Raw genomic sequence first — 16,233 nt, forward strand, 5'->3', positions numbered from 1 at the left:
TTCATTTGTAATCAACCAGTGCACATTTTACAGATGGTTTTTCAATGCAAGGCTGTTGAGGTACCGTTTTCTTACTACCATCGCATGCACAAGTGGAGTGTGTCAAATCTATTGTGCAATATACCACCGCAACATTAACCATTTTTTTTATTTTCACAGTGGATTCATAATGCAAAAAAAGTTAAGTAACAAAACCTGCCGTAAATAAACATTGGTTCCTTTAAATAGTTTGCAAAAGCACGGTAAAAGCTGAAGGTCTTACTGTCCGAGCTCAAACATGGCCTCTTCTGCCTAATGTAATTTACAGACAAATGTTCAAAGAACTAGTTAACACCAGCCACCAGCCAAAGCGGCTTTGCAGTCCTTCATTTTCATATGTTGGCTGTAACAGCTTTTTTCCTGCCCGCTGCCTTTGCCTCGGTGCCGGTTTTCTTGCCCCGCCTGCGGCTAGGTGCACGGTGTCCTGGCTTGGCTGTGGTGAAGGTGATGCACTGAGAGTCCAGGTAGTCCACCAGCTTGGCAGCAGCGAGGCGGATCCCTGCTGCTTTCAGCCGCTCCTGCAGCTGCGACAAGACCAGAGGCTGGTACTGGACGATCTGACTGTAGAGTGCGGAATCTGACAGGATGAAGGAGCGCACCGCCCGGAGGCAATCCTGAAGACGGTTCACTGACTGGGAGGCAGAGAGGCCGCCGTCGCTGTCAGAGTCTGAGGAGAGGCACAGCTCAGGGTTGGACCTGCGCAGAGAGAGAGAGGGGAGAAGTTAGATTCCTATAATGTATTAATGTTTTTTTTTACTACTACCATATTTATGTGACATAACCGCTTATGACCCTTATTTCCAAAAGCCGTGTCTACTAGAAACACTTTTTTTTACAAATCGCGGCTCAAGAAATAACATTTCACTTTTAAAAATCTACAATTTTAAAGATAATGGTCTAATCTAACACATACTTAACTCTTATAATCTTTCTAACACATGTTGTTGTTCTTTCAACTAAGACTATAAAAGTATAAATTAATAGGCTGCATAAAATTATTTAAAAAGGGAAGTACATTATGGCGTATGATGCTTGGCTTAAAAAGAAAAGAAAGAGTAATCCTCAGTCCAAACCCTAAAGATACTAAACCTTCAATTACATGCTGTATTTTATAAAAGAAAGCAGAAAAACAACTCAAATTGTTTAAAAGGTTTTAATCAATCTAATAACTAAGTTGACTAATAAATATGCTAATAAACCAGCTGTTATGTTTTATATATATATACACACCTATCGATGCATTTGGAAGAAGTGCCCATTTTGTAACCTTATTGTGCGGTTGTGTGCTGGGACGTCTAGAGATTGTATTATTATGAGCATAGAATTCTAGAGCCCTCTGAACATATGTACCACCTGAGAGGATCCACACACTGGAGTAGACATCGTACCTCTCAGACTCCTCGCTGGCGGCAGTGGAGGAGGTGTTGGAGCCCTGGGAGGCAGAAAGCGCCTCAGCCTCCTCTCTGCTGGCTTTCAGAGGGGAGACCGCAGCGGGCGCTTGGGGCTCTCTGAACTTCACTCTCTGGGTGCAGGAGGCTAAAGAGGTAGGAGGGGGCTTCAACTGAGCCGGGGGGGCCTCCTCCTCCTCCTCGGAGCTGACCAGCTGGTGCGTGTACTGGTGGATCTCCTTCAGTTTGAGGATCATCTGGCGCTTGGGTAAAGGCCGAACACCAAACCTGTGCAGAGGAGAAAGTAAGAAACAGACAGATGGCCGGACACAGAGAGCCTGACAGACTAAGCTGGCAGTCACACCATGGGAGGTAATAGGATAGGCACCTGACTTAATAGCCTTTATTAGAGAAAAACAAATGCGACCCCTAATTCACCCCTTCTTTAGCCCCTGTCAGGCTGTGGGTAAACAGGCTGACCTGTTGAGTTTGGTCTTCAGCTCCGGGGTGTCCATGTCTGAATACTGGGGCAGGGGGGTGATGGGCACCAGGGTGCGGCGCCTTTTATTGTGCGAAGGTACTGATGAGACACAGACAGGAGGACATTGTTTTAAATGGTAGCATCAATTTAACACCAGAATTTCATACATTTAAGACAACTGAATGCAGCCAAGTAAAATGTTCAAAGTCAGATAGTGCTTTATATAAACCATGCTTGAATCTCCCTAAAACCTTAAACACACCCTCTACGAAACTGTGAGATACTACTACCTGATGTTAAAGGGATATTGGTTGTTTTGTTAGTTTAAACTGTACGCAGGCCTTTCATACTGCAGCAGGTATTTATACTGGAACTGTTTAGTTAGATTGTGTGGGAAAAAATAGTCTGACTATAAATGCCGCAGCACTGCTCACCATCACAATCTTCAAGGGTCTGAAATGCATTCTGGGACTGAGTACAGAATATTTGGACACTTGAAAGTCTTTGTCATTCATGGGAATAAAATAAAAACACTCTACTCAATAAAACAGGTATGGTAGGAATTAAGGTGTGTGTGTGTGTGTGTGTTTGAATAATGTATTAATTACTTTAGTTGTTTAGTCCATAAAAAGGCAGACAAATATAAATAAAATGTCCCACACAATATGATAAAAAAGATGCTTTAAGAAAGATCTTGTGTTGTCCAACAATTCAAAACCCTAAAGATATTATCCCAAACATACAGTGGTATGCAAAAGTTTGGGCACCCCTTAGGAAAACCACTGCATCAGTTTGTCACTTGCTGAGCTTTTGAAGCAGCAACTTCATTTTAACATATGTTATACCTTATGGTAACAGAAACATCTCAGTAGTGAAATAACTTTTATTGGTCAAACAGAAACATGTTTATGTGCATTCAAACAAAAATAGGCATGTGCATAAATTTGGGCACCCCTAAGAAATAATTCCATTAATATTTAGTATTGCCTCCTTTTGCTGCAATAACGGCCTGTAGACGCCTCCTGTAGCCACAGACAAGTCCCTTAAGCCTGGCAGGTGGTATTTTGGCCCATTCTTCCACACAAAACGTCTCCAGTTCAGTCAGGTTTCTTGGCCTCCGTGCATGGACAGCCTTCTTCAAATAAATCCATACATTTTCAATGATGTTAAGGTCTGGGGACTGGGATGGCCATTCCAGAACATTGTACCTGTGCTTCTGCATGAATTCCTTGGTGGATTTTGATCGGTGCTTAGGATCATTGTCCTGCTGAAAAATCCAACCCCGGCGTAGCTTCAACTTTGTGACTGACTCTAGAACATTCTTGTCAAGAATCTCCTGGTACTGTAAGGAATTCATGTGGCCCTCAACTTTAACAAGTTTTCCAGTACCTGTGCTAGCCACACAGCCCCATAACATGATAGATCCTCCACCAAATTTTACAGTGGGCAACAAGTTCTTTTCATTGAATGCAGTGTGTTTTTTTCGCCATGCATACCTGTTCATGTTATGACCAAATAACTCAATCTTGGTCTCATCTGACCACAGTATTTTGTTCCAAAATGCTTCTGGCTTGTCCAGATGTGCTTTTGCATACCTCATGCGACTCTTCTTGTGATTAACACTCAGGAAAGGCTTTTTGCACATCACCCTTCCAATGAGCTCTTCCTGGTGCAAAGTACGCTGGATTGTGGAACGGTGAACAACTACACCATCAGCAGCCAGATGTTGTTGTAGTTCTCTGGAGGTGGTCTGTGGCTTCTCTGTGACCATTTTCACCATCCTTCGCCTGTGCCTTTCCCCTATTTTTGTCGGCCTACCACATCTTTCCTTCACACGGACTGTTCCTGTGGCCTTCCATTTCACAACTACGTTTCTGACTGTGGAGACAGACAGTTTAAACCTGTCAGATAATTTTTTGTACCCTTCTCCTAATTTATAATGTTGGATTATCTTAGCTTTCAGGTCAGTGGAGAGTTGTTTTGAGGTCCCCATCTTGCCACTCCCTAAGAAAGAACCTAGGCCAGGCACAGCCAGCTATTACCTATGTTAAATAGCCTTTTTCATGATTGGTTCCACCTGTCTTTGTAATTGAAGGTCTAATGAGCTAATCAAAGCAATTTTGTGCAGCAACCTGTCAGCTATAAATCCGTACAGGTGTTGAAATGAATGCTATTTATAAGGGTGCCCAAACTTTTGCACATCCCATTTTTTGCATTTTATTTTATTATAATAACACTATGTAATGCTACCCTAAGAATTTTGGTCTGGAAAACACTAAAACGTCTACATCTTTGTAGGAAAACAAATGTTGTTGCTGTGATCTTCTATTATAAAGGAAAAGCAAATTGTCATGAAATCTCAGAGGGGTGCCCAAACTTTTGCATACCACTGTATAACACACAGATCCTCACATTTGAGTAGCTGCACATAGATCATGTTTGGTCATGTTTGTTTTGATCAACTTAAGCATTTCATTAGCTCTTTCCTGATTACCTGACTAACAGTACACTGAAAAAAACTGAAACACTGACTTTAATCTAATTAATTATGTCAACAAATGCCACTTAAATGTATTTGGTTAGTTGAAAGCAATACTTTTAAGTTCAACCTATTTTTATTTTTTTAAAACTTGATATTATCGCTTTCAACTAACCTAATACATTTATGTTTCACTTGTTGATATAATACGTTTAATTAAAGTCAATGTTTCAGACAACATTGAATTTGCACATTTAGAATGAATGTATCATCCAGTCATGTTGGATTGTTGATCAGACAAAACAACACATTGAAAGATGGTGACTTTACGAATAATCAGCTGTAAGTAATCGGTTATAAGAGATGTTGCCAGTTAAAGAGGCCATAGACACGTTTTTCAGTTTGTCATGTGTTCAGGAAAATAACAAATCTCTGTGGGATGCAGTTTTACGAAACAGCAGATCTGAACCACAAACTATCAGCAGGACTGAGGTGAGAGAGAGATCACTCACCTGGTGTTTTGAGCTGGGCAGAGGGGTTCAGCCTCTGACAGAGAGGAAGAGCCTCCTCCTCCTCCCAGCTGTCCCATATGTTAGAGGCCAGGAGGCTGTTCGCAATCTCTGTTGTGGTGCGGTTGGGGGGGTCAGGAGGTGAAGGCGTGAAGGAGAAATCTTTATGTGCCGCTGTGCAGGAGGCTTTGGATGAAGAGGGGATGGGCCTGAGGCTGGAGGGTGGAGTCTGATGCTCAGTGGAAGATGCCGGATCTTTTGCCAGGCTGGATGCTCCGCTGTCTTCCATCCTCAGACTGAAGCAGCCGGGGTTCTCATCCACGCAGGCGTCCAAACCCCACGAGTCGTTGAACGCGATGGGGGGCTCGTCCATGAAGCTCTGCCTAAAACTGGACTCGGCGACTTCTGCCTCTCCAGTTTCAGCTTCATCCTGCTCTTCTTCATCACCTCTGTCTCTATATTCACACTCTGTCTCTCTTTGTCCATCCTCCTGTCTTATCCCCCTTCTCTCGAGCTCAGACCCTGATTTGCTGTGACTGTCAACAGAGCGCCGGTTTTGACTCGAGGACTCGCTGTGTCTGTGACGACCTCTGAGAGAGCAGGACGAAGGTCGATCTGAAGGGTCGGACAGCGGGGAAAAATGAAAGCTCCCCAACTCGGTCTTCTCCTTGCTTTCCGATGGCGCCCTGTCCTCTCGTTGACTCGTCCAGCTCCTATCGGGGCTGCTGTGGAATGGGGAGGTTGTAAGAAGAACCGGGGCTTTGTGGAGCTCCGTGTGCAGGGGAGTGCTGCTGTAAAGCCGGGCGGGAGGCTGGATGTGGGGGGAGGTATCCTGCTTTGAGGAAGTCGAGATGGAGAGATTAGGTTGGGATGGGGAAACTGCAAACACTCTTCTATCTTTCCTCGCACCAGAAGAACTGCTTCTTCTAAAACTGTGCAGTTTGAACTTAGAAGCGTTTGCTTCTGTCTGGATAACGTGGGCTGAAACTCTGGTTGGACTTCTGGAGGTGTGCGGTCTGTCGTTAGAAGGTAAGGCAGGAGAAGAGAAGGATGAGAGGGAGGAAGTGTCTGCTTTAGGGAACAGCTGCATCCTGCACATGCTGCTTTTAGTCTGCGTGGAGCTTCTGTTGGAGCCTCTGCTGGTCTGGAGCGGCGTGGATGGGATCAGCCAGGAAACTTCCGGAGAGCAGTCCACCAGACTTGAAGGACTCTGACCCGGCTCTCCATCAGGACTCAACTCTAAACTCCCACACTGTTTATTCTCCAGGGTGGGGTCATTAGGTTTCAGAGCTGGCTGCGGTTTAATCTGGGTGTAGCTCTGCAGATTATGGACGACACGAGGGGAATGTGGTGAGGGACTGCGGGAACTAAGAACAACCTCCGTGTCCTCGCTTGAGTCGGACAAAACTATGAGCTCGGGTTCATTTTTTCCCTGAGGTGAATCTCGGGACTGGGGAACGGGAAAACTACGCCGACCTTGGCTTTCTCGCTTCGAAGTTTGACCCTCTTCTCCGTCACCCTCGGGCCCAGGAGACTGACCCGGTATGGGCAGGTTGGAGGTGCTGGGTGGAGGGCTGGGGGAAAGGTCCTCAACTACACTCGCTGAAGACTGGAGCAAAGTTCTTCCAGACAGGTGAAAAGAGGGTTTATGGGGGAATTGTTGGGCTTGAGGGGTGTGTGTTCTACAGAGGCCGGATGTGGAGGGTACTGAAGGAGGGTGTTCTTCGTAGACCCCCCAGGACTCGGAGAAGAGGCGGCAGTAGCTGCGCTCCAGGCTGGGGTCCGGCTCTATTTGCAAATGCTCTTTTTCGTTGAAGCCTGCTGAGCTTCTTTCTGGTTCTGTCAGTTTCGCGAATACTTCATCTCCACCTTCTTCCTCATCTACCTTCTCCTCCTCCTCCTCCTCCTCCTCCTCCTCAATGCTGTCTTTTTCCTCCTCCCTTTTTCTCTGCGTTGCTGCAAACTCATAGATCTCCTCCAGCTCTTCCTCATTCACCTTCTCTTCACCAATCTCTCTGTCACCTGATGGGAGGTCCTCGGCTTGATGACCTTCTTCCAGTTCTTGCTCTTCATCCCTTCCTCTGTCTGTATCCCCACCCACGTCGTCTTCATCCTCTTCGTCCCACATGGAGCGCAGCAGCTCACTGAGGGTCTGCTGCATTTGTTCGTTGGTGTACTCCTCCTGCTTCAGCAAGCACTCAGGCTCGCATAGCTGCTGTAGCTCCTGCAGGTCAAACCTGAGCAAACACAAAAGAAAGGAATCATCACAGCACTCATTACTATTCTATCTTTCTCCCAGACCACCAATGTAGACGTTTGGGAATGTTTGAGTAATTAAATCTTATTCATTTGAGTCTGATGACATATTGAGACCAATGTAGGTTAAAAAGAAAATAGCAATTAAGGTCGGGCGAGGGGTAATATTCTGAGGTAAAATGCACATTTCAGAAGTTAAAGTTGCATATTAAAAAAGACATACACAATTAGGTTTTTCATCAAGGAAATACATCACTTCACCTATGTTAGGATCCACTTTTCACACCACAGAAGTAGATTAAGGAAATACTTTTAGCCATGAATTTTTTAACAATGTTTTAATAGAAAATGTGTGATTTTTTCCCCCTAAATCTACCACTTCTGTCTTATTATGGTGTCAAACTGGAGTTTTTATTATGTTTGTAAATAACATATTTGAACTGCCATGTTTGTCTGTGATAAATGAAAGTCAGACAGCAACAACACAGTTATCGCAATCACGTTAAGGTAGTTCCGGTTTCTTCTTTTTAGATCAATACATTATACTGCTTTGTATAATAGTGATTGTGAGTCAGAGATGTGTATAAATGTCTTGGCTTGTAAACTGCACACAAACCTGGATGCTAGCTCCAGAACATGAGGTTTAAGCGGCGGTGTTATGGAGCAGCGGGCGGTGTAGAGATACTGCAGCAAAGCTAACACGGCCTGTCCCGGGACATCATTCAACAGCACCCTCTGAGCTGCAGGAGAACCTTCCTCCTGCACGCCAAAACCACTTTCATGTACCTGTGAGAGGAGCCGAGGATGGAGAGAAGAGATTTGATTGGAGACCTTGCAAAACATGTGCTCACTAACTGATATGAAAGTTTGAAGCTTAAATGATTTGCAGCTTCTATTTTTGCAGGTCTATTCACTGTGTTTGAAACCCTTATTTCTGCACAGTTGACGATAAAGGCTTAGGATTAGATTAGGCTTCACTTATATGATTAGTTTATTTAATTTGCAGAGTTAGATTCCAGGGACTGTGTTGGATATTTCATAATTATCTAAATTAAATGTCATGATTTCAATAATGTGCAACACAACCAGGAAATATAATGCTTCAATCCATCTTTGTTGGCTATTATATATATATATATATAAAATATTGTTTGTGCAAACAAAGGGAGGTATTCACAATGTTATACTAAATGCCAGTTGGTAAAGCCCATTTCAACTAAATTAAAATCCAGTATTAAACCTCAAGATGTGAAGGTAAAATGACTGGAGGGTGACTAGTATTGTGACGGCTTCAAGTCCATGTATTGCTTTTAAAAAAGGCATCAATAATAATCATGCAGTCCTGGTACTTTATTATCAGGGCTGTGTTGTACAACACACACATAGTGATGGAAGTTACCATTTCAGCCAGCAGGGGGCATCGAGCGTACACCATGAAGGAATGAGCGAAGAAGACATCTCCGCTGTCCACCTGCAGCTGCAGGTCGCTGAGCTGAGGGTTGTTCACCATGCTGCTCAGGTCTGAGGCCAGCCTGCACTGTGCCACCTTCAGAGGAGACGCCAGCGGGACCCAGAGAAGTCAGTGAGTTAGAAATCTAATATTTGAATGCACAGTGGGCACACAAAACTACATGCACGCCAGTGGAATATTTAAAGGACATTAATGAAGAGGTATGCTTCTAAGAAAGACAGAAAGACACTTCAGGGGCCTTACAAATCTTAAATTAACTCTCCAACAATTAAACAACAACGCTCTGTTGGATGCCAAATGCAGTGGAGACAATCTGCTATCTTATTCCACTCTCGTTTCTTATCTCAGCGTTGGTGTAATTACCCCAAAATAATATCGGAATATTGGATTTGATTCAGATGTTACCATCACCCCTGACTCATCTGTGTTGGAGTTTAGTGCCCAACCAATGTTTTTTTTTCTTTTTTTTTTATGTTCCATTGCACGTTTCCGTATGTTTGGTAAAGAAGTAAATTTTTCTACTCTGCAATATGGTATCTAGCAAGATAACACAGGATTTCTAAAACTATCTAGGAGTTGCTTATGTAACACTAAATTGGAAAGAATCTTATCTTTACTAAAGACTTAAGAAAAGTATTTTCTGTAGTACCCATATGCTACTGATATGATAAGGACGGTAAAACAAACCAAAAATGTGAGCTCAGGATCCATGTTAAATGTCAGATTAAGTTTGATTACGAGTAGTCTTACTGTTTGGCGCTCTTGATCTGCCCCCGGAGGATCTGTTTTCCTCCTCGCTTGGCCGCGGGTGTCTAAATGAGTGTGTGCAGTTTCTGGCAGGAAGCTGCTCACACCAGCCGGCTCCTCAGGCTCGTCCAGGACGAAGCCGCTCAGATGGAGGTTTGTGATCTGACTGCCACCCTTATCTGTGGGAAAAAAGACACATTAGTCACTTCTTTTGAGTGGATGAGTGTCTCCCAAATGTTATTACAGTGTAGCAGTACACTTAAATTCAAAAACACATTTTCAACATACACATTATTTTACAAGAAACCTTTCAGAATTTTGTTTAAAATTAACCAAAAACAATGCAGATTTCTTAACTAGAACATAACATATTTTTAAAACATTTTTGGGGTTTTCTGAGGAATGTAATCTTGTAATGCTCAAAAATGCTTTTGGGGACAGAAAGTAAAGAGAAAAATATTTGTTCAGACATTATTTAAAATATGAACACACAATAAAGTAGTTTATATATCATTTATTTTTTCACTTTAAGAAACAGATTTTCGGGTGGATAATTAGAAACCCTGTTTTTGGGAAAGCAATTTTCAATCCCCATTAGATAGGCTTGTTTAGCTTTTTTCCCGCTTGAACCCAGCATCAGTGTGGTTACCTTTGTCAGGGCCTGGAGCGATGTGACCACACTGGGTGAGGGTAACACCGTCTTCAGCCAGCTCCATCAGCTCCATCAGGAGAGCCTGGCTGCCGGCTGGAAGCTGCCCTGTCCCCGGGGTGGAGGGGGCCATCTGGGGGGTGGAGGCTGGAAGAATGGAGACCCTGGTCCCTGAGTCAGGAGCTCCTTCACTCACAGGTAGAACGGGAGTGTCAGGCCTGTTGATGGGGTTTTTGGTAGCTTCAGTCGGCTAAAAAAAATGGACGAGAAAAGTATTTATTTAACTCTGATGCTGTGATCGGATTAATTGGCAGCTGGTACTGAATGTTTTCTGCGCCCTCATCTTTGTTTGAGCCCTACTGAAGAAGGGCCTTAAACTAGACTATTTTATAACCATGGAAGATCTAAAAAAAAATCAGGATTAAGGAATAATTGACCATTGAGTGCACATTTCCTGTTACGGAACAATGACAATTCATTGGTTGACGTCATTTGATGTTTGTTTTAAGTCTGTTGTTTACTATGTGTTCATTTAGCGAGTAATCCCTTTTAAAAGAGATTGGGAATCAATTATAATGGAATAACACTTTTCAGACACTTGCTTTAACCTTGCAATTTTGATTTCTTGGAACGGAAAATATCTATTTCAAGAGCTAATTTATATGTTGTACACGTTTTTTTTTCTTCTCAAAATGTAGTCTCATGCACATTTCTCATTCAGTCAAATTAAAACAGGACCTCCACAAACATGTCTTTGCTGTCTCACCGTTGCCAGTTCCCAAGGTGTGATGAACTCTCTGAGCTCAGGGGTGTAGAAGTCCGACGCACAGGTGGAGGCTCTGTCGAGTAGTGTGCTCTTCTGCCAGAGGGGGGCAGCTCCGCTCCAGCCAGGCAGGCTGCTGGGGCAGCGGGTTGGGGTGGGGGGAGAAGGTGCCCGACTGCGTAAGAGGAGAGCAGAAACGCGTTCCTGCAGCCTCGTCAGAGCCGCCTCGGCATCCTGCACCAGGAGGAGCGGGGGAGGACAGGGGACACCTCCCTTTTTCCTCTTTCCACGACCCTTACCTGCACCTACAGCAAAAATAGAGAAAGGGGAGGTTGGATGATAAATCTTCACAGAGCTCGAGTTAAATTCTAGAATATTAGATTATTATATGAATTTAGGTAATACGGAAAATAAAACTATGGTGAATAATTTTGGTTTGTGCCTTGCACTTCTGTTTTGGTGCTCAGCTTCAGGCAGACATACGGTATACCACACACACTATTCTTTAATTGTTTCAAGATGAAAAAAAACAACAACTAGCCATAACATTCTCAAATTAAATATAACACATTACAGTAATAGGATTAATGTTCAGAGCACACAGGACTTTGGTTCCTTGTTGAATCAAACGTTGGTCAGTTCTGAGTTAGTCGCTTTTTTTGTTGCACTGCTTTTTCTCAGTCTTAGACAACATTTCCCTTTGCTGCATTGTAACAAGTAGCAGAAGCCCTCACACAGCTGAAGCTCCCAGCAATGCACACATTAATAATCCTTTAAGAACAATGGTGAAAAAGAGTATACAAACCCCACAGCAGAATAGAATCAGCAGTTCTGTGCCCATGGTATAAAAGCAGCATCATTTTGATCTGTATATATTTAATACATACACTCCTTAGTTTTTAACTTGTGTGACCATGAACACCTTGAACTCCTGGTGCCAGTTAGTTCTGGCTCATCAGCTAAATGTTATTTTAATTTTACCAAAACAAATCTTTGGTCTTTCTATAATAAAATGGAAATGTAGTTGCCTAAAATAGGTTTGTAGTACACTGATTAATACCATTCCCTGTGGTATGTCCATGCTTAATCAAAAAGCCTGTTTTGTGTTGACTACCAGACGATATTGTGATGTTACTGTACCCTTGTCTGGCCTCCACTTCAACACTGCAGTCATGGAGGTGTTCGGGGCAGCTGTTTGTAACTGCCTCTCTGTCATCCTCTCAATCTGTTGCTCCTGTTCCAGCAGCGAGGAGGACAGAGCCAGGGCCACCATGGTGTCTTCGTCCAGCAGCACGATCTTTTTCCTGGGCTTCTTCCTCGGTCGGATGCTCGGATTGGGTGGGCCTTTTCTTTTATTGCCACCGGTCTCTATTCTGAAGAGAAAAAACAAAGAGACAAAGGTTAAAGTGAGGTTTGATTAGGCTTTGTTTGTACTACTGTCAATAACTTAAAGGCAAGCTATTATGTGAAAATCAGAGAACCATGTGTGTATCATATTCAACAGCAACATTTTGAATGTCTCCAAAATGCTTGTGGGGGAAGTGCATCAATGGTTGGAACCAACAGAGAGCACAGAGGTGTGTCATGGTCATTTCTTTGCTCAAAAATTAAGAATAAATTATTATAAAAAATGCAGTTGGAGCTCATTTGCTACAATACAAAACAAAACCAAACAAAAAGAGTATTGCAATCATCTGAGCGGTGCATTATTTTGTATTAGCTACAAGGTTTGTTGTAGCTGGACAGAAGCAGCGAGGTGGACTCACAGTGGGTTGGTGGGGGGGACATTCGGGGTCTCCTCGGTCTGTCTGTGCAGCGCCTGCAGCAGCACCGCCGGAGCAACACCCATATCTGAGGAGCAGCGCTTCAGGTGGGCTGAGCGACTCTTGTGGGACTTGAACTTCTTTCCACAGATTGGACAGTCGGGGATACCGGGAGGTGGAGGAGGGGGTGCTGGGGCGCTCTCTTCACTGTCATCCAAACACCTGCAAAGAGTAATCATTCTCAGTTACAGCCAGTTGGATTGCGCAGTTACTGTTAAAAATCCTCACAGTTACAAAGTAAATATGCAAACCTGTTGAGATGCTGCGTTCTTCCTTCCGGTGTCATATGTGACAGATCTCTGTGGCAGATCTGACAGAAAAAGAGGCCTCCTTCCTCCAAGTCCACAGTCTGAACCACTGCTGCCTCCCTGTCCAGCTCCTGCTGCAGCTGCAAGGCTAGAGCCTCATCACTGTCCTGGGGGCCCGAAAGGAGAGCTGAGCTGAGGGACTCTGGAGGTTCTGAGTACGGAGGGCAGGTGGCACATACAGAAACAAATAAAAGGTGAGCTACTCGAACAAGATGATATATGAATATAATATTGTGACTGTGTAGAATGTACTGATGTAATGATTTAGATACAGTTGTGTCCGCTCTTAGCAATACAGCTTCAATACTACTGCACTCCTACTAGCTTTCTGAACACGGACCCAGCCTTGCAATTCTCCTGCACTCTTCAGTCAAGGCGTCCAAATGAACATGTTAAGCATTTTAATATTTGCTTAAAAGCACACACTGGTTATTTCCTGAACACCCCTGCAATACAGGAGTTATATAGCTATATAGGCCCGTATACTCAGTTTTAATGTAGGTATTCAATGTTGAATGTATGTTTATTCCAACAAAACCTCATACACCTAACAGAAGTCTCGTTCCGACATACAGTGGGGCAAAAAAGTATTTAGTCAGCCACCAATTGTGTAAGTTCTCCCATTTCAAAAGATGAGAGAGGCCTGTAATTTTTATCATAGGTATACCTCAACTATGAGAGACAGAATGAGAAAAAAAAATCCAGAAAATCACATTGTAGGATTTTTAAACAATTAATTTTCAAATTATTGTGAAAAATAAGTATTTGGTCAATAACAAAAGTTCATCTCAATACTTTGTTATACCCTTTGTTGGCAATGACAGAGGTCAAACGTTTTCTGTAAGTCTTCACAAGGTTTTCACACACTGTTGCTGGTATTTTGGCCCATTCCTCCATGCAGATCTCCTCTAAAGCAGTGATGTTTTGGGGCTGTCGATGGGCAACACGGACTTTGAACTCCCTCCAAAGATTTTCTATGGGGTTGAGATCTGGAGACTGGCTAGGCCACTCCAGGACCTTGAAATGCTTCTTACGAAGCCACTCCTTCGTTGCCCTGGCGGTGTGTTTGGGATCATTGTCATGCTGAAAGACCCAGCCACGCTTCATCTTCAGTGCCCTTACTGATGGAAGGAGGTTTTCACTCAAAATCTCACGATACATGGCCCCATTCATTCTTTCCTTTACACGGATCAGTCGTCCTGGTCCCTTTGCAGAAAAACAGCCCCAAAGCATGATGTTTCCACCCCCATGCTTCACAGTAGGTATGGTGTTCTTTGGATGCAACTCTGCATTCTTTCTCCTCCAAACACGACGAGTTGAGTTTTTACCAAAAAGTTCTATTTTGGTTTCATCTGACCATATGACATTCTCCCAATCCTCTTCTGGATCATCTAAATGCCCTCTAGCAAACTTCAGACGGGCCTGGACATGTACTGGCTTAAGCAGGGGGACACGTCTGGAACTGCAGGATTTAAGTCCCTGGCGGCGTAGTGTGTTACTGATGGTAGCCTCTGTTACTTTGGTCCCAGCTCTCTGCAGGTCATTCACTAGGTCCCCCCGTGTGGTTCTGGGATTTTTGCTCACCGTTCTTGTGATCATTTTGACCCCACGGGGTGAGATCTTGCGTGGAGCCCCAGATGGAGGGAGATTAGCAGTGGTCTTGTATGTCTTCCATTTTCTAATAATTGCTCCCACAGTTGATTTCTTCACACCAAGCTGCTTACCTATTGTAGATTCAGTTTTCCCAGCCTGGTGCAGGTCTACACTTTTGTCTCTGGTCTCCTTTGACAGCTCTTTGGTCTTGGCCATAGTGGAGTTTGGAGTATGACTGTTTGAGGTTGTGGACAGGTGTCTTTTATACTGATAACGAGTTCAAAAAGGTGCCATTAATACAGGTAACGAGTGGAGGACAGAGGAGCCTCTTAAAGAAGAAGTTACAGGTCTGTGAGAGCCAGAAATCTTGCTTGTTTGTAGGTGACCCAATACTTATTTTACCGAGGAATTTACCAATTAATTCATTAAAAATCCTACAATGTGATTTCCTGGATTTTTTTTCTCATTCTGTCTCTCATAGTTGAGGTATACCTATGATAAAATTACAGGCCTCTCTCATCTTTTTAAATGGGAGAACTTGCACAATTGGTGGCTGACTAAATACTTTTTTGCCCCACTGTATTTTTCATTGCTCTTATGTGCACACTCTCCCATAACACAGTTGTGTGCCCTGAATATGGCATTTTAGTGCTTTAAAGCCAGGCATACAAACGCAAAATACATAAAAAACAGACATCTGCATTCCCTATACAACGATGCTTCATATTAACAATCTGTGCCAAGAGCAACATAGCATCTCACCCAGTCTTGGTGTCAGATGTGAAGGAGGATCACTTTCCTGGTGTGATGGCTCCCTCTGGTCCTTGTGCATCATCTTCTGTGGACTGGCTCTCTTGAACTGTTGCATTCTGTGGAGGACTTTATCTTTTGCCGTTAAACCTCTCTCTGCTCTCTGTCCTGCTGCTGTTGAAGGTGCAGCTGACACCTCTGCCTCTCCTGCATCATGTTCAGTCCCTCCACACACCACAGGCTTTTCTCCCTCCGCAGCAGCAGTACTAACAGACCCAGAGTCAGCATCTCTCTTGGTATTTCTTCTCCTCTTATCTCCATCGCTTGCCTGACAGGAGGGCTTATGCACTGCTCTCTTTGGCTGTTTTGACTCACCTGGTTTCTTGCGGACTCGTTTTAGCAGCTTAGAGCAAAGATCCACAAAATCCTGGTCTGAGTCATCCATGATGGAGCACTTTGTCTCACATTAGAATTCCATTCTTTCATGTCCTGTAACCAGCTAACGTTAGCTAGCTGTTTATGCTAACCCTGTATCCTCAGTTTTGATGAATTTGCTCTTTAGTTTTAGCTTTCCGCCTCATTGCGTTTTATTTACCAGTGTCGACATAGCAAGTCTAGTTTATTTTTGAAATATCTGCAGCATCACGTTTCAATTATATTGCGATTAGAACAGAAAATGCTGCCAGTGTGGTTTGTTTTTATTTCAAAAGGAGTAACACTCAGCCGCTTTATTCTGAGCTTCCGGTCATGTGACGGTGAACGAGCGAATGGTGGGCTCTCAAGGTCACGTGACTGCCACACATTGATTATATATGGACCTGCAGAATAAAAAAAACATTACGCTTTTATACTTCACTAGTAGGGAAATTATGAAAATTTAAATATGCTTCAAATGCATTTGTATCGCATTTACTCATTCTGTATGTACTGCTTATACATTTTGACAATCTATAACTTTGAAACTTTGTTTTCACTCA

General features: G+C 43.4%; 1 protein-coding gene across 1 annotated transcript; it reads right to left on the reverse strand.

The window, feature by feature from the left end:
• slx4 (SLX4 structure-specific endonuclease subunit homolog (S. cerevisiae)) lies at positions 1-15,902 on the reverse strand. Its single transcript, XM_063884395.1, has 13 exons — positions 15,269-15,902; positions 12,857-13,064; positions 12,549-12,767; positions 11,923-12,155; positions 10,786-11,081; positions 10,020-10,269; positions 9,374-9,549; positions 8,552-8,698; positions 7,769-7,938; positions 4,900-7,133; positions 1,908-2,007; positions 1,428-1,715; positions 1-735 (listed from the first exon to the last, which is right to left on the reverse strand). Exons 1-13 carry the CDS (start codon positions 15,699-15,701, stop codon positions 372-374), a joined length of 5,118 nt encoding a protein of 1,705 aa, XP_063740465.1. The 5' UTR covers positions 15,702-15,902; the 3' UTR covers positions 1-371.
• Between the last annotated feature and the right edge of the window lie 331 nt (positions 15,903-16,233).

Source organism: Eleginops maclovinus, chromosome 5, assembly GCF_036324505.1.
Source record: "Eleginops maclovinus isolate JMC-PN-2008 ecotype Puerto Natales chromosome 5, JC_Emac_rtc_rv5, whole genome shotgun sequence".
Lineage (NCBI taxonomy): Eukaryota > Metazoa > Chordata > Actinopteri > Perciformes > Eleginopidae > Eleginops > Eleginops maclovinus.